Below are 25,193 nucleotides of genomic sequence, written 5' to 3'. Positions count from 1 at the left end.
AAGGCTAAGTTCAATAGTTTTCAGACCCCATCCCCCACCATGAAAACAATCAGCCTTGCAACTTCTTAAGTTCCCCTCCTCAAATCTATTTCCATTATAAATGAGATAAAATATGAGAGCAAGAGCAAGCCCTGAGCTGTTTCTATTGCTTTAGGAGAGACACCTCTGAGCAACTTCATATAGGATAGGGGAAATGGGGGGAGGGTGGGGAGGGTGGTGTTCTTTAATCCAACAATCCATGTGGAAGAGAGGCATCGAAAAGTCAACTGATGGATTTCTAATGTGCGTTACTGTAAAAACAGCACTGGAAAGATGAATTATGAATACTAAATACAGATGCAGGCAAAGCACATGCATGCTGATGTCTCACCAGTAATCAAGGCCATCATCCCAGTCATCAAAATGCACTCGTAGACGGTCTTCCACAATGTCTGCAATGGTCGCCACACATACCAAGTGAGGGTTCCTTCTGTCCACTGCCTCCAGCTTCATTCCGACCTGAAGCTCCTTTGGCACTGGCCCATTCTAACATGGCACCAGAGTGGTAGAAAGACACAGAAACAAACAGGTCAACCCATGGTACCAAACAACTGTGGGGATTTCTATGACATTTAAGAACTAACAAGGTCTACACAGTATCAAAATTTACTCACCTGACTAAGGGAAAGGCAAAGGCTCCCTCATTTATAGCAAACACTGAGGATACAGGGTTCCCAATGGCTTTCCATTTTAGTTACATAAGTACGTTGTCTTTCCCTTATCTTCTTCATTTTTCTCTGTTTGGTTCTTAGAGTAATGTGAACGGATTCTAAGATTCAATGTTTACTGAATATAGTGACATCAGATGATAAATGTATCATCTACTCCCTGTAGGCTAATGAAATTTCCAAATACCACTACTTGAAAAGTGGTAAAGATTATGCTCTTTAACACAAAAAAAAATTGTTTAATTTGATAATGGAATTTAAAACTAATGTTTTCTTAATGTTTAAAGACTGTATTGTACAAATACAAATACAAATGACTTTAATGCTTTTATGTTTCTAGCAGAAAATATAGATTATAGCTAAATGTAACTCTACTTTTTTGTATGAAACAGCTATCATTAGCCAGCCTTGGAGCTTTAAGATACACATAATACTAGACACTGGATGGAGGATTCCTTTGTCGATCGCTTTATCTTTCAGTGGATTCTATTTTTAAGACAATCTCCTATCAGTAAAGTCCATTTCCTTGATATACAGATGTACAAGGGACATATAATAAATATCTAACACTAACATCAGATCAGGGGAGTGAAATTCATTTCATAAAGTGTACTAGGTTTGGGACCCTCAGTAGTTAGGGCCCAGCTGGAACACCAGGCAAAGGAGGGAGAGGGTCCCTAGGGGCCAGAGTTCAGACCTGGCTTCTGTCCTGCTTCACTCTTGCGAAATGCCCGCTCACTACTGAGGACAGAGAATGGCTGAGCACTGGGCTTTCATTCTACACTGCAGGCTCACTGAGTTGCTTAGGACACAGAAGAACAAGGGGCCTCCTCTAGCCAAATCCCAGAGCAGCATCCTTGCATCTGCCAAAAAACGCTTCCTTCATTTTCATTATTCTTAGATACATCTCTGCTACGCATGTGACCGAGTCTGTCTGAATGATTTACTCATTGCAAAACACCAAAATTAAGCTTAAGAAACTAATTTGTTGCAACATAAAGGAAAAATATCCATAAAAATATTTTAAATACGCTTTAGTAGGCTTAATTTAAATTAAGTTTTCTGAAGTATTTAATTGCAATGCTAAAGGAGAAACCAAAAACAAACAAACAAACAAAAAGCTATATGCCCAGGGGAAAAGTTGATAAATTAAGTTAGGAAAGGTAAAGGCAATTAAGACATTTTGTAATTTATTAGGTTTAAAATATAACAGCATATAAAGCAAATTTTAAGAAACTTAAGCTTGGGGAAGAGTGGAATTTACAAGAAGGAAGACAATACTCACTGGACTTCTGTTTCTGAATAATTTCTTAGGAGCATTTTGCAATCTACAGGCCTTCAAGTAATCCATCCAAACAATTTTATCTTTTCTATAACCTAAAAAAGTACACATTATTCAAAATATCCATAAGACATCATCACATATATTTTAAATATATTATTATTCCTAGTTTTAACCTTCTGCTATATATTCAGTAACTCCTTTGGTCATCATAAATGAGTTATATTAAAATCTCCAAATTGTTCTCATGTTGTTTAAATGTCTTAAGTTCAAAGTCATTGAGTGTAGTTTCCATAATATATATCAGTCCCCACAGATGATTAATATCCACTGAAATACGGTGTTGACCCCTCCCCTGCCCAAGGCTTTTCAAGAAGGGCATAAAGAATGAGACAAAAGAGTCCCAGAGTGGTTACCATTCACCAGGAAGCCAGGTCACAAAGACCAAGAGAGGTCCTGATGGTTTCATAGTTGGGATGGCCAGAAACTTGAGAGAGATTAGGGACCCCTTCACAATCCAAAGGTCACCCTGGGTTCAATACCCAGCACTGCTAAAATCCAAAGGCCATTTGGCAGGTCCAACTCTCTGTTCCTAATCTTTATAAATTACCCAGTAAAAATGTCTTATCTTCCCATCTATGTGACCTGTGTGAATGAGAATTTCCAGAAAGAAGTCTATGTCTGCACAGACGGTCTGATTGGCTCCTTGGGATTTTGGTACTGTGGGGAGGTTGGAATGTTGCAGATCCAGAGGCTAGTTATCTTATCTTGGGGTAGTTCTAACAAGCTGGAATAGCCATTCTTTGCCCCCTTCTGCATCAGAACAAAAACTCTGTAACATATAGAAACCTTTTCGAATCCGTTAACTTAACAGGCCACTAGCTTCCACCAACACGAAAGCTAAAAATGGCATCAGATAGCATCTTGGCCCACAGAAGAGCTTCCCCCATCTCCGGTTTATTCATCAATGCACTTTAAACTTGCCCTGATCTATGACTTTCCTTGTTGTGTAACACTATTAAAACTTCATGAAATTATTTCCATATTGAAATATGGTATTGGAGGTAACTTAGACATGTGTTCTTAGGCCATGGTCACTCAAAATAGCTCCAGAATAAACTATCTCCTACTCCCTTTAAGGTTAGAGATGTGATTTCTGAATTGACACCTAAAGTGGCCCCAGTTATACAGGATCAGTATTTTCTTATTGAATCTACAAGATTCAATAATTCTTTGCAGAGTTCAGGACTATATTCACACATTGAGATTTTTTTTTTTTTTTTTTTTTTTTGGTTTTTCGAGACAGGGTTTCTCTGTGTAACTTTGTACCTTTCCTGGATCTCGCCCTGTAGACCAGGCTGGCCTCAAACTCACAGAGATCTGCCTGCCTCTGCCTCCCAAGGGCTGGGATTAAAGGTGTGCACCACCAACGCCCGGCTGAGCTTTACTTTTCTACCATGGTTCTCCACTAGTCTCCTCAAGCTGGCATCCTGTCCAAATCTCCCCCACTCCAGGACATCAACTCTGGCTTTTGCTGTTGCTTGGGGGCCAAGCTGCTTTTTTATTTTGTTGAAGTGTCTGGAATCCTGTGACTTCAGAGAAGCCTACATATTCATCTGAAAGAGCACCCTGGGGCTTTACTCAGTCCTTCCCTGATGTGGAATAATCCTCTTGTACACTGTAAAGATTTGTCTCTTGAACTGGTTTAATAAAATGCTGATGGGCCAGTAGCCAGGCAGGAAGTTAGGTGGGAAAGCCAAACTGAGAATGTTAGGAAGAAGGATGGTGGAGTTGAGGAGACACCAGCCAGCCAGCTGCCTAACAAGCAGGATGTCTAAAAATGGTAATGGAGTGGGTAGCAGTTCCAGCTTTGACATGGAAATACTACCCTCTTTGAGACTTCAGTAACTGTCACACCTACAAAGCAGGGCTGACAGAGGACCCTGAAGACCTGAGATCTAAATGGGGAGCTCTCTTTGTTCCTGGACCCTGGACGCTGGAGGTAGACCAAGTAGAGAACACCACCGGGCTGCACTACACCTTTCCCAGACCCTGTAACCTATTCCTTCACTTGTAAATTACCCCACAAAATAAACCTCCCTTTTAACTACATGGAGTTGCCTTAATAATTTTACCAATAAGGTAAGAAGACATGGCAAAGCACAAATAAAAATATGGATTAATTTAAGTATAAGAGTTAGCTAGGAACAAGCCAAGCATTTATAATTTATGTTAAGCCTCTGAGTGATTATTTGAGAATGGCTGTGAGACACAGGAAAACATCCATTTACACCTCCCTCCTCTGCAGGACAGCCCCATAGAGCCTGAGACTTCATAGTTTTTACTGTTCAATACTTGATATTAATATACACAAAAGGCTTCATAATGCCTGTTGGATGAATGAGACCACTGACCGTCACCAACTCTCATCAAGTCCAGCAATTCAAAAGAGCGCCCCAGGCACACGCCAAAGAACACCTGAGTTGATTCCTAAGAAGAGGGAGACTGCACACTCAATCCAAACGTGCTGCAGTTACTCAGCAACCTAACATCCAGTCGGGAACAATGCACTGCCAACTGTTGTCCAAAGAACCTAGACCAAGGCCTCTCAGAGCAATAAAGGATCAGCCTTAACTGCCTGGCCCATGTGTCTCACAGGAAACAGAAACCAAACACAAAACTTCATTTGCCATCAGAAGAAAACCGACTATGGCATTTTACTGACTCATTATTCCTATTATTTCCAAATTTGCAGCAAATTTAGAGTAAATCAGGTTCTTCCCTATGTTTTGCCATTGATAGAGTGTGATATTTCATTTCAATCATGATTTTGAACATCGGTCAGTTTCTTGCTATAAGGATTAATAAGCTTTGTATATGATCACATGCTCCCAAGCAATTATATTTGTTGCCCTAAATTCCTAATCAGAGTATTTGACTTAGAAAGACATATGGACTTTTTTTTTTTTTAACATTCATCTCTAAGGCGCTGTCATGGTCTTATTCTCCTCAGAGATCAAACTTTCATTTGGAAAAACAATTCACACCCAGCTCCCCTGTTAGTGTTTCATGAAATGGTGTTAAAATAAAACCAAAATAACAAGTGCCCCTCTCTCCATCTGATAAATGCACCCTGACTTACCCTTAGGGATATGCAATTCATGCTTGGTCTTTTCACACCACCCCACTGGGTGAATGTCAGGAGAACCAGCATTGGTCCAAAAATCGTAGCAGCTCAAATAACCATCAAAATGCAGTCTCAGCCGGTAACCACACACCTGAATCCAAGAAAGTTCACATTTGTTCATTAAGTAGCATAGATTGAAATGTGCTCAGAAACTGACAAAAATATTCAAACGTCTAGTCAATATCATCAACATGAACCAATCCAATCCATCTATCCATCCAGGCACTTTCATCAGAGAACAAATGTATATGTGAAATAATATATGACTAAATCAAAATGATGATGAAGGGTATCTAGAATTTTATGCAAAAGTATACTCTTTAGACCAATCTTGGAATCTGAGGTCAAAACAAATATTTTTAGTTGACTCTTAATTCAGTATCTACCAAATATTCCTTTTAGAAAATGTATCTTCTTTTTGGTGGGCTTACTTCCTACCTCAAGAGGGTAGAGACTGAGCTACAGAATGGCCTTAACCCATGGAGCGTGTGTATTTAACACAGAAAATAACAACAGTCCGAGAAATAATAGCTATTATCATCACACAGAGCATGTGAATGTTTCTTCTGAGTTCACCGCCTTTATAAATTTAGAGCTCTTTCATTGATTTAATAACACATTGAATAAACATTACATTTTAAAATCCATTTGTTTTCATCAACAACAGTTCTCTGTATGTAATTTTCATAAAATGAATGTATTTAAATGAACATGAATTCATTAGTTCAGCTAACCTATGAATAATTATGTCACTACAATAGGTGAAAATAGCACTGTGGCATCCTTAGATTATTATCAACTTTAGGATAGACCTATTTTTTTCAGTTAACTCAATGATAAACATTAGCTGATGAAGAACTTACTAGAAAATTCATCTTAAGAAAAAATTATTAAGTATGTTTTTATACATTATTAACAAAAATAATGGACTGGGACTCATTTATGTCAGAAAGTGCTGAAATTTGTTATTTTCTACAAAACTGTCACCACACAATTAACCCAAGGCCATAGCACCCCCCTCTTACCTCAGCCACAGAAAGCGCACAGAATACAGATGGACGTCGGGGATCAATGCCTTCTAATCGCATTCCCACCTGAAAGCCATTTTCATGCTCTGGAAAGGATTGATCCTATGAAATTTCATGATATGATATCAGCCACTGGGATTTCTTCACAATTTAACATACAACATTTTTATGTCGCTGATATGTGGACTGTAAAAATAGCAGGATTCATAAAAACAGAGGAGAAAAGTGGCTATAGGAGCTAGGAGGGGAGGAGGAAAAGGAGATGCTACTCAAGATTCAAAGCTGCAGTTAGACAGCAGGAATGAATGATAGGTATTTAAGGTGATGAATATACATCCACAGTGTGGAGTATATACAATACATCATCGTGGTGTGACTGACAATTATACATGATTATAACTTGTCAAGAGTGAAGTAACAGAATTTAATAAAGGAATTTACCATGTAGTTTGGAAGCCTGGTTTTTGAAATGTAACACTTATATTAATTCTTTGTTATTTTTATTCATGCATGCAATGTATTCCTCCCCCTAACCCAACCCAGACTTAACCCCCTTCTTAACTCTATATTCTTTTTTTTTCCCTTTAATAACCTACCAAATCCAATTTGTGCTACCAATAAACGTAAGGGTATGGAGCCAGCCACTAGGATGGTTGACCTGCTAGGTGCTACACCCTTAACGAAAATTCAGTCTCCTTTCTCCAGAAGCTGCCAATAGGTTCTCAGCTAGTGGGTAGGGACAGTGAGGCCAACTTGATCTTTTGCAACCTCAGCAGGCCACCACAGGTGCTAAGAGTTATCCTCTCGTGTCCAGGAGCCACTGCTTTGCTCTGGTGTCCCCTTGGCCACTGGCTCTTAGCCCTTCTTCCATGACAGTACCTGTCCCTGGCATGGCGAGACTGGCACAGAGCTCCCATTGGTGGCTGAGAATTCTGCACACTGGCAGATCATGAGTTTCTTCACTATTTCTGGTTGACTAGACAAATGAACTTCTCTATATGGTCTGAGAACTGCACCAAAATGTGAGTTTAGAGATAGTCACTAAGTGGAAGTTTGATGCCACCTCCAATTAGAATAGTAATAGTAGTAGATTGGGAAGCTGGGTTTTAATATGCTTTCAAAGAGTTCATCCATTAAATCCTTATGAACCCATTCACTCATTTTTCTCATCCCTCCTTCCTGTGCTCTGGAAAACAATGTTTTGCTGATTGCATAGATGATCTATCCCCAGTCTGCAGCTGGGCTCGTCATTCTGTTTACAGTGACTTTGATAAATATAAACTCCCCACCACCACCACATCCCCAACAATGTGTTCTTGCTGTGTGGCCCAGAAAGCCCTAAATTCATGATCCCTCTGCTTCTATGCCCTGAGTCCTGTGGACCACTTTGAATTTTAATACAGAAAATCTAGGAAGCCATATGTCTTCTGTGCAGCTGTGTATCCAGCCTATGGAACCCTAACTCCGAGGCTTCTGACGTCTTAGTGGTTTGGAAAAGGTACAGTCAGAAAACAGCTTCTATGTAAGGCAGATGACAAAGCTCAATACTGGGCAATCACAGGGAAAGGAGATTCTGGTTATCAAATAACCAAAACCACATAGCCGTGATCAGCCAAGCTGCACAGCGGATGGGGGGATTAATGGGGAAGAGGGAGAGAAAAGGTTGGCAAACTTGAGACAGCAATGGAGATATCAAGGCATCCTGACTTAGCAGATCCTGGAGCTGCACAGCATGGAGCCACCAGGGAAACACTCACTGTGTCTCCGTATAGACATGCTGCCTACACCAGGGGCCAGACTGAGAAGCAGCACATGGTTTTCTGTGCCTTGCAACTCACAGAAAGTTTTGCCACACTGTCCTAGTAAGTATTTGCCTGCTGGCAAAGAGAAGTGCCATTTAAATGTCACTTGAAGTCCTTTGAAAAGGTATGCAGGCCTGGCACACAAAGTGGAGCCAGACTGACTTCCCCCTTTCTTAAGACAGCAGCTAGAGTCAGTCAGACATGAGCACGTATGCACAACGGTGGCAGAGACTGGGACTGAGAAACGTAATCCTAGAGCAGAACCTGCAGCATCCCTCCAATTGTGATGGTCTGTGGTTCGATGGTGCATGTGGGCTGAGGAGGCACAAGAAAGCAGCGTGCCCAGCAAGCTCAGCTCAGCTCAGCCTTGGTATGATGTCAGGACAATCTTCTGACTAAGAATCCAATCTCAAGGAGCTGAGGCTCCACTCTGCCTTGTGCTAGTAAGTCAGGAAACAGCTGGTTTCTATGTCAGACCATCCCTGCTGGGCTAACTGGGTTATAAATGACAATAAGAAGTGGCAATCTCCAGCCACCTTCTGGGGGCCAGCAAAACATGGAAAGGGGGTAGAACGGCAGAGGGAGAGAATACCCACTCCTGTCCGTGCAACTGTGCCAACACAGACAATATTTAAATACCAATATCATTAAACTGAACACTTTTTTGTTTGGTTTGGTTTGGTTTTTCAAGACAGGGTTTTTCTGTGTAGTTTTGGTGGCTGTCCTGGATCTCACTCTGTAGTCCAGGCTGGCCTTGAACTCACAGAGATCTGCCTGGCTCTGCCTCCCGAGTGCTGGGATTAAAGACGTGCGCCACAACCACCCGGCTCTGAATACTCCTTTTGCTTGTCTGTATTTGCTGATGTACAAGTGTATGTGCACATGTGTATGCGTGTGTGTGTGTGTGTGTGTGTGTGTATTTCTATGTATGTGTGTGTCTCTGTGTATGTCTGTTTGAACATCTGGTGTCTGTGAGTCTCTGTGTATGTGCCCATGTATGCGTCCATGTGTGTATATGTGTGTCTCTGTGTGTGTGTGAGAGAGATCCTTTACTCAGGCCTCTCCTTTTGATTTCCTGTTTGAGGGTCTCTGGAGTTTGCTGTTGTTATTCTCTCTCTCTCTCTCTCTCTCTCTCTCTCTCTCTCTCTCTCCATCTCCTTTGATTAATCGGAATTCTTTTTCTTTTATTCTACACATACTTTTATAACTAAGATCTTCATTTGACACCTTTCACCATTTACCATTTTTCTTCTCTCTAATTATTTTCTTATTTAAAAACAACAACAAAAAAATCTTTTAAAACATCTTCCTCAAGGTTGATTTCTGCCCCTACCACTCTGGCAGTTGTTACCAGAGCTATACATGATATAAGAGGTAGATGATTTTATTTTATTCCTGATTCTAATTCAATGATATTTGCTTTTCTTAGTGGTAATTCTTCTCCCTACAGACACTGGGGATCCAAGACACACTTTGCCCTGCCATGGAAGAACATTCTCAGTCCAGCTTAGAGTCAGTACATACTGCTCAATACTACAAACCCCAACTCAAAGTTAAAACAATACCATAACTCAAAAAAGACAGGAGATTAAAAAGCCTCAAGCCAACAAACCAATATCCAAGCAGGTGGATGGGCCTGAAGGCCTAGGCATGGATATCCCACCTCCAAGAGCTATAGCAGAGATAAAAGGACTGTGGGCACTCCATTGATGCAAGGCCACCCTATATTATACCCAGGCCTTTTCAGACTCTGCAAGGCTGATAAGACTGGAAATGATTGCAGATGGTGTGCCCTACATGTGCAACCATGTACAACTGTCCTGATCTTATAAGACCTCAAGGAAAGGCTGGAACTTCAGGCTCTGATACACTCTACACCATCAGAAGGCAATGAAGTCACCAAAGAAGTCAGAGGAAAACTTCACCACAGAATCCAGCTGGAAATACACTGAACTCCTCACTATAATCCGATATCCCTGGTTACATTGTCAAAAAACAAAAGGGACAAACTAAAAGTACGGAAAATCTATTCAGTGACACAATATCAGGAAACTGCCCAGTTCTTGGGGAAACATGGATACCCAGGTACAAGGATTGTTTAGAAACCCAGAAAATTGACCAGAAAAGATCCCTTTCATTGTACATTTAGATAAAATATCAACAGTAAAGAACTGAAAAAGAATACTGTACTGACAGAGCCAACTCACTTATCAAGGCAGAAAACATCTGAGTAATACCAGATTTGTCAAGAAAAACTCTGAGGTCAGGTGGTAGTTTGAGTAGGTATAGCCCCATAGACTAATGTGTTTGAATGCTTTGTCCATAGGGATTGGCACTATTAGGAGGTGTGGCCTTGTTGAAGAAATGTGTCACAGTGGAGGCGGGCCTTGATGTTTCCAATGCTCAAGCCATGCCCAGTGTGGCACACAGTCTTCACCTCTGCTGCCTGCACACCACCATGTCTTGTCATGATGACAATGGACTAAACCTCTGAAACTGTAAACCAGCCCCAATTACATGTTTTCCTTTATAAGAGTTATTTTCATCATGGTGTCTCTTCACAGAAAAAAAAAAAAAAAAAAAAAAAACTAAGACACCAGGTGACGATAGATGCGCAGCCCAGATCACAACATCAAGAACAAGTATCCTTAGGAATATAAGGAAGTCCTCCCTACACCAAGGCTGAGCAAAGTGTCCCAGGAGGAAGGGACTGGACCTGCCTCGGCTGAGTCTACCAGGCTGGGCTGACTCCCTGGGAGAGATCTTGCCTTGGAGGAGGTGGGAATGGGAGGTGGATTGAGGGGGAGGGCTGGGGGTGGGAGGAGGGAGGATGGGGGAATCAGTGGCTGATATGTGAAATTAAGTTAATTATAAAATTATATATATATATATATATATGGAAGTCAGGATCAGTATAAGCTGAAACAATCCAGGACCAATTCCATATTGCAGATGATACCTAAGGAACCCTAAACACAACAGAGCAAGGTAAACACAACACTAAGAAGGAAGAGAATAATAAGTCCTACTAGAAGACAAAACAGGCAAATTAGAATTAATTAGGAAGTAATTAAACATAAGGTTTTTTTTTTAAGTATGCCAAGCATTAGTTCACTCCTAATTATAGTACTAGATTTAAATGGTCCTAATTCTCCAACTAAAATCAAGACTGGCTAATGGAATTATAATTAAATATCCTTCTATTTCCAACCTATAAAAAACATGGTCCTCCATCAAATACAGTCTGAAAGTTAAAAGTTAAAAAATTATATTCCAAATAAAGGAAACCCAGGTAAAGCAGGTGCAGCTATCTATACTTGTCTCAAAAAGCAGATTTCAAGTGGCAAAACACAATGAAAGTTGCTACATGTTGGTAAAGGTAACAACAATATACAGAGAAGACATAGTATATATTTTTAAATATTTATTATATATGCTAAATTATATACAAATTATTATCCACTTACTGTATAGTATATATACATATATACATATACACATACATATATACATATAAATGTGTATAAATTTCATAAAACAAATGCTAAGGGAAACCATGAACATAGAAGCCCTAATACAGAGATAGTGGATGCTTGCAGTATTCTGCTCTCACTAAATGCTCACCCAGCTCCAAGAAATTAATAAAAACTTCACACTAAACTATACTACAGTTAGAATGAACTTAACAGACAGTTACATAATGTTCTATTCAAAACTGCAGTATATGCATTCTTTTCAGCAGCTCATAGAACTTTCTCCAAAATAGAACATATTTTTAGGCAAAAAGCCAAGTCATTACAAAAAAAAATAATTAAAATAATTGCTCAAAGCTCATCAGGTCATAATGGACTAAAATTAGAAATCAAAAGCAAGAGAAAGAACAGAGAGTTGACAAAAATACGAGGCTGAGCAATGGCCTTACAATTATTAGTGATTCATTGAGGAAATGGCTACTATGAAGCATGAGAATCTGTAGGAGATAGAAAAGGAATTAAAAGGGGCATTTATGGTCATGAGAGATCACAAATAAGCAACCCAATGATGCATCTTTGAACCCCCCCAAAAAATAATACAGAAGAAGAACCCCCAACCAGATGAAGGTAGGAATAAAAAAGATTAGAAAATAAATTAATGACCCAGACTTTAAAAGCATAACTCACAGGATCATTGAACTGATTCTTTGAGGAGATTCAGCACATTGAGAAGCCCTTAGCCAAACTACCCAAGAGATAGAGAAAAATGTATTAATAGAAGCAGACCAAAAAAAAGAGATTGCAACAGATATCATTGAAATTCAAATTAGGGATTACCTCCCTCAAGACCCAGCTATACTCTTGGGCATATACCCAAGGAATGTTCCATCCTACCACAAGGACACATGCTCAACTATGTTCATAGCAGCATTATTTGTAATAGCCAGAACCTGGAAACAACCTAGATGCCCGGTCAACTGAAGAATGGATAAAGAAAATGTGGTACATATACACAATGACATCATGAGGTTTGCAGGCAAATGGATGGAACTAGAAAAAATCATCCTGAGTGAGGTAACCCAGACTCAGAAAGACAAACATGGTATGTGCTCACTCATAAGTGGATACTAGATATAAAGCAAAGGACAACCAGACTGCAACTCACAATCCCAGGGAGGCTACCTAGTAAAGAGGACCCTAAGAAAGACACAGGGATTGCCCAAAAACAGAAAAATGGATGAGATCTACATGAGCAAACTGGGGTTGGGGGCGTATTTTGGGGGGAAAGAGAGCTTAGAGGAGCAGGAGGTCCCAGCTGGATCAGGCACAGAGTGGGAGAATGGGGAGGGAGATACCATGATGAATGAAGACGTCAGGGGAATAGAAAAAAACAGGGTGCTAGAGATGTCCCCAGATATCCACAAAGGTACCTCCACTGTAGATTACTGGCAATGGTCGAGAGAGTGCCTGAACTGACCTGCTCCGGTGATTCTGATGGCCAAACACTCTAACTGTCCTGATAGAACTCTTATCCAGTGACTGATGGAAGCAGATGCAGAGATCCACCGCCAAGCCCCAGGTGGAGCTCCAGGAGTCCAATTGGCGAGAGAGAGGAGGGACTGTATGAGCCAGAGATATTGAGAACATGATTGGAAAAAGCACGGGACAAATAGCCAAACTAGTGGAAATGCATGAACTGTGTGTGAACCAATGACTAAGGAGCCCCCAACTGGATCAGGCCCTCTGGATAAGTGAGACAGTTGATTAGCTTGAACTGTTTGGGGGGTGGGCCCAGGCAGTGGAGCTGGGACTTGTCCTGGGTGCATGAGCTGGCTTTTTGGAGCCTGGGGCCTATGCAGGGACACTTTACTCACCCTTGGTGTAGGGAGAAGACTGGACCTGCCTCAACTGAGTCTACAAGGCTGGGCTGAATCCCCAGGGGACACCTTGCCTTGGAGGAGGTAGGAGTGGGGGGGTGGGTTAGGGGGAGGGCTAGGGGTGAGAGGAGGGAGGACGGGGAAATCCGTGGCTAATATTTGAAATTAAGTTAATTGTAAAATAAAAATATTAAATAAAAAAGAAAATGCACACCTTAATAAATTTGAACAAATCCAAATAAATGAATATATGTTTAGATACATATGACCTACTATCACTGAATTTGTATATTTTAAGAAAATTAAACAGATCAATAACAAGTGATAAGACTTAATCCAGGGCAGTGCAGAAGCCATGTTTTATCAAATGTATAAAGAACCAACACCAATGCTCCTCTAACTAGTCCATAAAACAGAGGATCAAGGAACGCTGGCAAACTTATCTTACAAAGTCAATGCCACCTTTAATAAAAATGCAAGTGCAACAAAAAAGTGTAGCTTCCTTAATGAATGTAAGAAGAAAAGCTGTCAGTGGCTGGACATGGTAGTGCATATACGTTCCTAGGACATGGGAGGCAGAGGCCAGAGGACCGTGGGTTCAGAAGACATTCTGGGCTACTACATGGTGAGACAGAAGATGGGCAATGAACTGAACAATACAGTAATACATAATGACCAAGTGAGGTTCATCCCAGGAATACAAAGACGGCTCCACACAGGAAAAGCGGTAAATACCATAGCATGTAAACAGAATCAAAGACAAAATGTACACCAGTTGTTTCAATAAACACAGTAAACATTTCGATAAAATTTCAGCATCCAAGTCAAGTCCTGGAGGAACTAAAAATAGAAGGATCATACCTCAATACAAGAAAGGCTATATATAACACGTCCACATCCAACAACACACTCAATAGTGGAAAATTGAAAGTATTTCCTCTAAATTAAGGAACAAGACAAGAATTTTGATTCTCATTGCACTTTCTAATATAGTACTTAAAATCTTAGCCAGAACAATATGACAATTATGATGATTTGAATCTAACATGTTGCCATTATACAGTCTCATGCTTTAACACCTTTTTCACGGCCACTGGCACTATTTAGGAGGCTACAGTATCTTGACAGGGTAAGGCGTAGCCAGAGCAAGAGGCATAAGCTGTCCACTTATGGTTCTGGTTGGAACTTGATACTGATCTCACACTTTCTTCTTCCTGGTCCCTCACAGCAGGGGAGTCCCTACTCATATTTGTTGCCATGAAACTTCACTACACTTTTTGCTATGAAGGACTGAGACCCTCTGAAATCATGAACCAAAATATATATTTTTCTGCCAGAATATGATTTTTTGAAGGCCTTTTGGCCCCAGTGATTCCAAACTGACTAATATAGTAAGCAGGAGAAGAGAAAAGCTGGTACGAAGGGTGCGGCCATACTTGACAGTGCGGCTCTTGGGCCTTTGGACAAGAGGAACATTTCCAAGATGTGCACTGAAGCAATCCTAGAATTTTTTTAACAGCTTTCAATGATTGAGATGGTTGAAGTTAACCTTCAACTTGATAGAATCTAGAATCATCTGAGGGGCAGACAGCTAGGCACATCTATGGGGTGTGGTGATATTTTATTTGTGCTGAAATGTGGTGATATTTTATTTGTGCTTTAATAAATAAAGCCGGCCTGGAGATCAGAGGAATAAGCCAGCCACCACACAGAAGTCATGCAATGTAAGCACAGCCTTTAATCCTATCACTTGTCAGGCAGGATCTCTGTGTGTTCAAGGCCATACTGGAAACAGAGTCAGGTATGGTGGCACACACCTTAAATTCCAAAACTAGTTAACCGTGGAGGTCTGGAGGTCTGTACAGACTGACAGAAAATGGCGAGCTGGGCAGGAAGAGGAAGTGATGTAGCTGAATGGAGAGAGTAAATCAGATGGCAGAACAGAAAGGCATATGTTCATGTGTAGACAGGAAGTAACTCACATTTGGAAGCTGCTGAGTTGGTGAGGTAAGGTTGGCTGGTGGCTTTCCCTACTTCCCTGATCTCTCTCTAGGCTTTCACCCCTATATTTGGCTTCCATGTTTTTTATTGAATAAGACCATTTAGAAATTCATCTACAGTGGGATATTATCATTATTATGATAATCTTTTGTTTTGTTTTTCGAGACAGGGTTTCCCTGTGTAGCTTTGTGCCTTTCCTAGAACTCACTTGGTAGCCCAGGCTGGCCTCAAACTCACAGAGATCTGGCTGCCTCTGCCTCCCGAGTGCTGGGATTAAAGGTGTGTGCCACCACTGCCCGGTTATTATGATAATTGATATGGGAAAGAACTAACCACTGCAGGCAGTCTGGTTCTCTGGTTGGGATCCTGAACTGTCTGTGGCTGAGCTGAGCACTGGTATTCACTGTGCTCTCCTTCCTAACAGCAGATTTGAGGTGACCAGCTGCCTCAGGCTCCTGCTGCCTTGACTGCCTCACCATGATAAACCATATCCCTGTGAGCCAAAATAAACCACAAATAAACTCAGCTGAGATGATGAATGATTTGGTTGAGATTTTAAAAGACCAGAATGCCAATGTTCGTAGAAATGTAAACAGTTAAGGCTGTGCTCATGGGGTCTCAGATCAGAAGCAGGACTCTAGTGGGATGAAACTAGGGGCCACTGATGTTACTGGCAAAGAATCTGAATATACTTTGCCCATGTCCCCAAAATGTGAGCGAGACTGAATTAGAAAGAAATTGACTAATTTTTTTGTCTGAGTAGGCAATGTCACAGCAGCATAACATTCAGACTATAATGTGGTTATTGCAGGCTTGTTTTAGTAAGAATCAAGAAAGAAAATCAAATATGGATGATTTGAGATACACATACGTTTGATGGCAAAAGGAGGATGAACATGTTCCATGTTGCAGACAATGCAAATTAAGACAAAGCAACTGTAATTGTCGAGGAGATTCCTGCCATCAAAGAGAAGCTGTGCTCTCTGCCCTGGGACAATAGAACAGGTTCCCTGTAAAGATCTTATCTATTTAAGGCTCAAAGTTATAAAATTGAAAATTGAATTTCCTTTAGAAATTAAGTATTTGCAGGAATGTCCCGCTCAAGCAGGGTCACATAAGAATGCTTTCAGCAGGTTTGGCTGCGCAAGCATCTAAGGTTTCACGCGGCCATAGTTTGTACAGCCACAGCCCAAGGAGGCCCAGCAGACACTCAACCTGGCAGCACAATTTGGGTGTCATGCAAAATGTAAGAAGGGTGGCATTATCAAGGCTTATACTGAGGCATTATGGAGTACTTGGGAGAATAAAAAATGTACAGTTTCCTTCATGAAACCTCTCAAAGGGAGCTGCATGAAGCCATAGCTGCTGTGGAGACCTCAGGTTGTTCGAGATGTCAGAACTGTGGGTGCTAAGTGGAGACAGCTCAACAGCAAAGCCATGTGTGCTGCAGGTAGTGGTATGGGTAGGGCTGCCATAGCCACCTAGAGCTGGACTAAAGCCACCACGTTATCCAGACACCCTCACAGAAAAGATTTAGTCTGCCCAGCCAAACTTTAGTCTTGCTTTGGTCTGATCCTACATTGATCTCCTCCTCTTCCCTTCCTTGTGCTATGGAAATGTTTATTCTCCACTGCTGCAAATATAAGTTTTCCCTTTCTTATTTTACAGGGACTCACAATTAATAAGTGGCAGCATGCCTCCTCAGAGTATGGGACTCAACATTGGACTAATGCACTCTGCATTATGAGACAGCCAAAGCCCTTTGGGAACAAGGAACAGAATGTTATGGTTTGAATCTGTACCGGCTCCTGTTTTGAATGTTTATTCCCCAGAGGTGGCCTCTTTAAGAACTGGGAGCCTGGCTGATTACTAGCAAATGGGCCTCTGACAGTCATAGACAGGCCTTGGTTCTAGCCCTTCTCTCTCTCTCTCTCTCTCTCTCTCTCTCTCTCTCTCTCTCTCCTAGTCTGCCATGATGGACAAGTCCTTCCCATAATCCCCTACTTCCATGAGCTCCCTAATGCCTTCCCCAACATGGTAGACTGAGACCCTCCAAAAGCACTAGCCAAAAATATATCTTGGTCACATTCATGTGGAAGGATTGGATAGAGCAACTGAATAAAAGCAAAGGATACAAAATAGGAAGAAATTGAGTTGTGCCCAAACATCCATCATCCAAATGTCAACTTCCTTAATAAACAATGCTGGGGAGCTTGACTATCAAGGGAGGGATGGGGACAAAAACACTAGATGCCTATATATGGAGGACTGAAACTAGACGCAGAGTCTCTTCGTGTTCAAAAATCAACTCACAATGGATTGCTTTTGGACTCTAATGTAAAGCCTTTTTAAGCACCTTAGAACTCTTCAGTGATCGCCACAGCTGTACATGGAAAATGTCTTACAGCAGACTCCATCCGTTATTATTCTCTAATGCATGGCTGGCCTTGGGCAGCTGGAGTGTGACTGGACAATTCAGTCTTCCTTGCAAATAAACACATCTAGAAAACGGTGGCCAGCCTCCAGTTCTGCGGTTCCCGGGATGCATTTTAAGCAGTTGCTGTAGTTCTGCTTATCAGTGTTTAACATCTGAATGCCAATTCTTTGATGTGAATTTATTCTTTTGGGGAGATTTCCATTTGGAAAGAAAGCCAAGCTCCACAGAAAGATAAAGGAAAGTGTAAAGGTGCCTTGTGCAGCTGCAGGCTCGGGCACAGTCTGGCCTCTCACCTGCTGGCCATTTGCTCCCCCATCCTCATTCTCACCTGTCTGCACCCGTGTATAGACAGAAACTAGTACATGTGACACATGTACATTTTCAGGAGCCTTCAGGTTCTTTGTCCCTACATAACAAACATCTTTCCTTCACAGCTATGCATTTTCCTGAATAATGCATGGAACAATACCTCACATCACCATAGGTCAGTTATATTTGTATTATACTTGGGCCAATTGTCCAATTATCTTGCACTATTGTCCATTTTTTTCCAAAGCATACTTTATTTTTATTGGTGTGTGATGTTTGTGTGTTCATGTAAGGGTAGGCATGTGTGTGTGTGTGTGTGTGTGTGTGTGTGTACCCGTGTGTGTGCTCATGTGTACACATGTGAGTGTGTACACATGCACGTGCATGTGTGTGCAGTTCAGATGACAAGTTCAGTTATTGCTGCTCAGAAACATTTTTGCAAGGCATGGTCTCTCGCTGGCCTAGAACTTGTCATATAAGAGAGGCTGGCCAGTGAATCCCAGAATCTGCCTGTGTCTGCCTCCCACACAGTGCACATTGCCACACTTGCTTTTGTGATGGGTTCTGAGGGAGGAACTCGGGTTCTCACACTTGCAAGGCAAGTACTTTTCCCACTGAGCCGCCTCCCCAGCCCCAAACTCTGCAGTCTAACACCCCACCCGCGCCCTGCAAACGGGATCTATCTAGAATCAGATGTCACTTTAAGCTGACAAGTAAGTCTCCCCAGGTATGGAACAGTTTCCATTAACATGTCTTTTATCTTGGTGACACTTTCAAGAACACAGTCCTCTCCCTCTGACTCTTCAATCAGAATATTCATCATTTTGAACGCGTCTGATGTCCTGTAGGATTCAGTTGCCAGAATACTACAGGAGTGATGTCCTCGGGATACCACACCCAGAGGTGCACCATGTCCGTCCATCCCTCAACGGCAATGTTCATGGTGATTACCAGTCCTGGTGTTGCCCAAGTTCTTCACTGCTTGGTTATACATAAAATGTGTGTGTATGCACAAACATAAACACAAGTATACATACATGGGTACATACTTTGTGAATTCCAAGTTCAAACAAATATGAGCAATTCTAACTAACCCCAAAGGCTTGTTCTTTTCCCTCTGACGTCACCCCTTCACTCCTTAACTAGACCCTCCAGGGCATCTCTTAGGGTTGCAGAACTGGACTGTTCATAATATCACCAAAGAATTACAAAATGTGCCAATGTTTGCAGGCCACTTATGCATGCCCTGGCAAGGAGACTGTACTGTGTTTGTTTTCCATAACATGCAGATTCTTTGATTCCATTTGTTTTCCATCCGCAGTGGTTGAATGTTTTATCATTTTTCCAAAAGGTAAAGAAAAAAAAGCCTTCCTAGACAAAGCTTCTAGGTGTCTGTTTCTCCCAGAATCCACTATACTGCAGCTGTCATCCTGGAAGTAACCAGCACTACTGTGGTTTACACAGTCTCCATCCTTCCCAGGTTTGTTTTTGCAGAGGTATGTGGGTGCTTGTATCTTTTCCTCTTACACCAAAGTCAGCACACTCACACGGTTTGTGCACATGGCTTCCTACTTGTTGGAATGTTCTCAGAACTCTTACTGGGTCAGTCAGCTTATATTCTTGTTTAGAGCTGCATTGTGTTTCACAGAGTGTGGGCACCACCACCCATTAAAGCTATATTTGGGTGCCTAAATTTTTATATGAACAGGAAATCATTTAAAAACTCCATGAATTGGCTTGTAAAATGTCTTGCAAACCTTACATTCACAGATGATTTTGGAAGACTCCAAGAAAACCTTAAAGGATAATGACATCCAAAACTGCTGACAAAAATGAATGATTTGTTAGGTTCTTCTTATTTCTAAAAAAATAAATGTCGTGTGTGTCTGCTTCTCCCCATCTTCTTTCTGCATATCTGCTGTTTACAGCAGACTGTGTTGAACACGCTGTGTGCCTGCCTCCTGTTCACTGCTTTGAAATTTCACTGCTCACTTCAAAGTTGCTGTACACACACACACACACACACACACACACACACACACACAATGCTGGCAAAAAGCCAAAAGAGAAGGATAGACACATGGATCAGCAGTAAGAGCATACTTACTCTTGCAGAAGACCCAGATTAGATTCCCAGCACCTATATCTTGGCTCATAACCCTCTGTAACTCCAGGTCCTGGGGATCCAATGTCCTCTTCTGACCTCTGCAAGCCACACACATATATACACAGGCAAACACTCACCCATAAACTAAAATAAATAAATATTTTAAAAAGGAGACACTGTAGAAATGTACACATTTTCCAGGCTCAACAAGGGTATAAGATGCAAGACTGGGCATGGGAGGAGCCAATGTTACGAAGTTTGTGATAGTGTCTAGTCTAGTCACATGTGACTATTAGATACAGGAGTTGGACAACAGCTCACAGGCAGCAGGGAGGAGGGTCCAGGCCCATCTTTCAGTATTTCAGAACTGTTTCTCAAGCCAACACTGGGGAGCTTTCTCTAATGCTGTAAGAAATATAATACAGCTAGAAGATAAGACAGTCCTGGGAGAATTGAAATCAAAATAAACTTACTATTTTAACCATCTGAAAGGCAAGAGTGAATAATGTCATGCCTTCAACCTATCTCTTGTTGAATGGTTTATTTGTGATGCGACAGTTTTAAATATCTCCCTCTGAATGTCCTGCATTTCTTGAACGTAACTGATAGCGTGTTAACAGGAGTACCTTCCATGATGTTGACAGAGATCCAGCATTACACTCTAGGTAAACAAAATCCCACTGCACGCAGTACCCTAAGTCCTACAAAGTCCTCCAGTCTGCACATCTGAGGAAATCATCTACAGGTAAACTTCACCCTGGATATGTGAGGAGGTGAGGAGGGGACTTCCTCAAGGTTAGAAGCCAGCACAGAAGCAGATCATAACCAAGGAGTCAAGTTCTGGAAGCCTGCCAACTGTTTGTTCCAGGTAAGGGGGCAGACTTGGCACAAAACAAGCACTTGTAAAACTTGGCTCCCAGCTATGGCGCCTGCCTCACAGACAAGGACGGCTCCAGGGAAATGCCCTGGACTCCTGGAGAGCAGAAGTTATTTGTTTTCTCATTTTCTTTTACCAGAACACTCACAAAATAATATTTTCTACTATGAAATTGATTCATTTTACCACTAATGATGGAGAAGTAGTATTATTCAAGGTTCCATACCCACGGCAAAATCAGGTACAAATTATATGCTATTATTTTAAAAGCTTGCAAAAATGAGTTGTGAGTCATAGCATTAGTCGGGGTATGCTGTGGCTGGAGAAGAGGCAGACACGATGTTGCCAAAGCTCCTTTGCACAATGCCACATGCAAGAGTTATCAGCAGAACACATGCATGCCACCACAGTTTTGGGGACAGGTAAAGTCTCCAAGGGTGCACACACAAAGATCTGGACAATCAGTGCAGGAGTGAAAGGACACGTAATTTTTCACATATAGAAAGACCACTTTATCATGCTTATCTGTGTGTCAGCACAGAGTGGGGAAGGTGAGCAGCCAAGGCCATCAGCAAAGCCTCAGCTGCAGAGTGTTACAGGAGACAGCCAGTGTGCCCAGTACAGGATGCCAGGAGAACACCCAAAGACAGGCCCTTAGTTCATCTGCAGGCAGAAGCTGGATCCTCATGTTCCTACTTTTTAATACACAAACATGTTTTTATTGCTACCAATAAAGTGAATAAATGTTTCAGCAAACAATAGCAAACCTACAGGAATTTTTCAAATGCACTGCGAAGATTTTCCTTTTTCCTGAGCTTTTGTAAGTTGACTAACCCATTGCCTTCCACTTTAAAACACTTCCGTATATATTTCTTAAGAACAAGGAAGTCAGCTACCATTGACATCAGGAAATTACAGAACTATTACAGACTCATGGCAAGGAGAGGCAAGAGTCTCACTCTTGACAGGATCTAGTCAAGGTGAGGCTGTACCGAGGAGACTAGTTAAACTTGAATGAAATGGTTGCTTAATATTTTGTTCATGATCTTAATTCACTTCTGGATGAATGAAATCAGGTATCTAATCAACTAGATTAGATTCTTTTTTCTAAGGTAATCATTCTTTTGTATTTATTTATTTATCTATTTACCTATTGGGTTTATTTTTAGAGACAAGGTTTCTCTGTGTAACAGTCCTGGCTGTCCTGGAACTCGCTCTGTAGACCAGGTTGGCCCAGAACTCACCCAGATCCACCTCCTTCTGCCTCCCGAGCACTGGGATTAAAGGCATGCACCACCACTGCCCCAGGGTTTTTTTTTTTTTTAAAGATTTATTTATTTATTATGTATACAGTGTTCTACCTACATATAAGCTTGCAGGTCATAAGAGGGTATCAAATCTCATTATGGATGGTTGTGAGCCACCATGTCATTGCTGGGAATTGAACTCAGGACCTCTAGAAAAGCAGCCAGTGCTCTTAATCGCTGAGCCATCTCTCCCCCCAGTTTAAGGAACACATTATTAACATGCCTTGTAAAATACTGATCCTCAGGTGTCCAAATCTTTATCCAAGCGGCAGCAGTGACCAAACAGAATTCATATTTAAGACCCACACCTTTTTACCCTTGCAAAGAGTTCAGCAACCTATAAGAATGTTTCTATGCATGCCAGCAGTATATGAGACATCTTCATTTGTCTCAAAGTACATCTTGAGGGTGGAAACATTACCATTTCAAATGTCAAAAGTGAGATTCTGGGAAGTCAAAGGGGCAGACTTATTTAAACAGCTTAACTACAAAGAGATTAACTCTGTCAATACTTGATTTTTTTTATTCAGTGGAAATAAAAATAAGCATGCAATTAGTTAGTATGAAATCTGCAAAAAGAAATATAAAGAAACAGCCCCCCAAGATAAACTAAAAAATCAACTGAAAAGAAGGTCAGAATGCACTTACAGAAGTCTCCAAAGTAGAGAAAATCATTCTGCTAGATTTTTCAAGTGAAAGGTTGGTCAACTTAATATTTGATGAAACAAGAAAAAATCATGCTCCTGTCTATCCAAACACACAAAAGCACCCAGAACCATCTGAGGTGTAGTTAACATTTGCTGTCACCCATGATGGTAAGCTATTGTTTTCTCATTAGCACAAATAGGAGAAGAAGACCAACCATGTGGCTAAGACATTCTCGATCAGATTGTACAGTGGTACTTTTGTGCACAAACACTCACACAGCACTTAACTCCACATCACACACGGCTCTAAGCACATAATGAGAATTACACACTAAATTACATCAAGGCCCTGTAGAGTTCCCGTGCACATTTTATGAATGAGATGCCCAAGGCCAAGACTCAAGTGTATTTGTCTTCAGCATGCTGCCAAATAGTTACTGCACTAGCTCATCGCTCTGGGCTGTAAGCAATCCTGACCATCATCACTTCACCGATTAAAGACATCATCACTGTAAATGTTAAAACCATAATTAGCTACATAAATATAGAAAATGAGCACCTGAGTATTTTCTGTATGGCTATCAAATGGTCCCCAATACCATTTGAAAAAGTACATGAAGAGTTTTAAAGAGAACTTGTGTATGTGGATATCCTAATGAGGCGGTGGCAGATTGTACAACAAAGACAAGTGTTCTGAAGCCATCCAGCTAAACATCTGGCAAAAGCAGTCAGGATGGATCTCCCCTACCACAAAATATGCAAAAATAAGGAGAAAATGAACACAGCATGGTAGAATACAATGCAGCTGTCTAAAAGCCAAGGGTACAGACCTGGGTGAGCAGAGGGGGCCTAACAGCTTTGGAAAACATGAAGTAAATAATACCATGTATTGAGTGGACAAGTATGCTGTATGTTTTCGCTTCATAGAAGAACACCAGGACTAAACTACATACAGATAGAATGAGGTTCTCTAATTGCTCAATTTACACAGCGCATTGGATCCCAACTTAAACCTTGACCTGTCCACTACATTTTTTATGTTGAATTTCAGAAAGTTACCATGCCATGGACAAGAGAGCTGAGGAGCTTGATTAGCACAGAGCAGGGATGGGAACAAGGGAAGAAGCCAGGTTCACTTTCTGTTCAGGAGGTGAGAGGGCAGTGCCTGGCCACTGGTGGCTGGCCAAGGAAATGGCCAGCAGTAAGGGCCCAACCAACATGGAGGCTTCAGGCCTGGGAAAGATGCACAGACTTTCCATATTGTGACAATTGGTACTTTTTGCAATGTGCAGTACCTACTGAAGCTTTCTCAGACCCTGAACAGCTCACAAACACACCAGTGTAGCTGCTTTTCAGTTCTCATGCTGCTGAATATCCCTACAGTTTCAGTGCTCTTCTGAGTACTTCAGAATCAATTGTTATTGAAAAAGTCCACTCACTGCAAGGTCCTGGAAGACTGGGATGTGTTAGCCACGCCTTCCACCTTTTCTTCAGAAAGCTTTATTCTTTTTCCCTAAGATAACAGTAGCTCTTGCCAGGCAGAGGCAGGCGGATCTCTGTGAGTTCGAGGCCAGCCTGGTCTACAAAGCGAGTTCCAGTAAAGGCACAAAGCTACACAGAGAAACCCTGTCTTGAAAAACAAAAATAAACAAACAAAAAAACAGTGGCTCTTGGTCCAGGGTACCAAAATTCAGCATCCTCACACAGGACTCAAGAGTATTTTTTTTTAATCTCATTTTTCTAATACATGAATTAAAACCTGAAAAGCCTATGTATATTTTGCTTTGGGTAAAGTCTGGGTTTATATTTAGCCCTACAGGAATAGACAGATGCTCCCATTTACATCCTTCTGGGTTTTTGGTTTTGTTTGTCTTTTTCTGTTTTTATCACAAAGAAAATGAGTCTATATAAAGCACACACATAAATACAAAGGACATTCTCATGCAAAAAACAACTTTTTCTATTCTTGCTCAGACTACATCTTGTAAAATTGTGTATGATGGTGCCAGCATTTTTGATGTCTTCAGGGACTCTAGGAATCCACCAAGTTCATTTACATGTTCATGTTTAGATGACTATAAATGTTTCACTAAAAATATTACCTATAGCATTCATTAGATGTCCAAAGGGTCTGTGACATACACAGACACAC

At 41.2% G+C, this 25,193-nt stretch overlaps 1 protein-coding gene across 1 annotated transcript in view; it reads right to left on the bottom strand.

The window, feature by feature from the left end:
• Positions 1-25,193, bottom strand: part of LOC118573411 (lethal(3)malignant brain tumor-like protein 4) — a 317,599-nt gene that overhangs the window by 156,895 nt on the left and 135,511 nt on the right. The window contains exons 5-8 of the mRNA XM_036173702.1: positions 6,202-6,306; positions 5,132-5,267; positions 1,993-2,084; positions 371-525 (exon numbers count right to left, since the gene is read on the bottom strand). Of these exons, the coding sequence (XP_036029595.1) occupies positions 371-525; positions 1,993-2,084; positions 5,132-5,267; positions 6,202-6,306 (488 nt within the window). The remainder of the gene's footprint in view (positions 1-370; positions 526-1,992; positions 2,085-5,131; positions 5,268-6,201; positions 6,307-25,193) is intronic.

Source organism: Onychomys torridus, chromosome 23, assembly GCF_903995425.1.
Source record: "Onychomys torridus chromosome 23, mOncTor1.1, whole genome shotgun sequence".
NCBI classification, from domain to species: Eukaryota; Metazoa; Chordata; class Mammalia; order Rodentia; family Cricetidae; genus Onychomys; species Onychomys torridus.
This window is presented reverse-complemented; position numbering and strand designations above follow the sequence as displayed.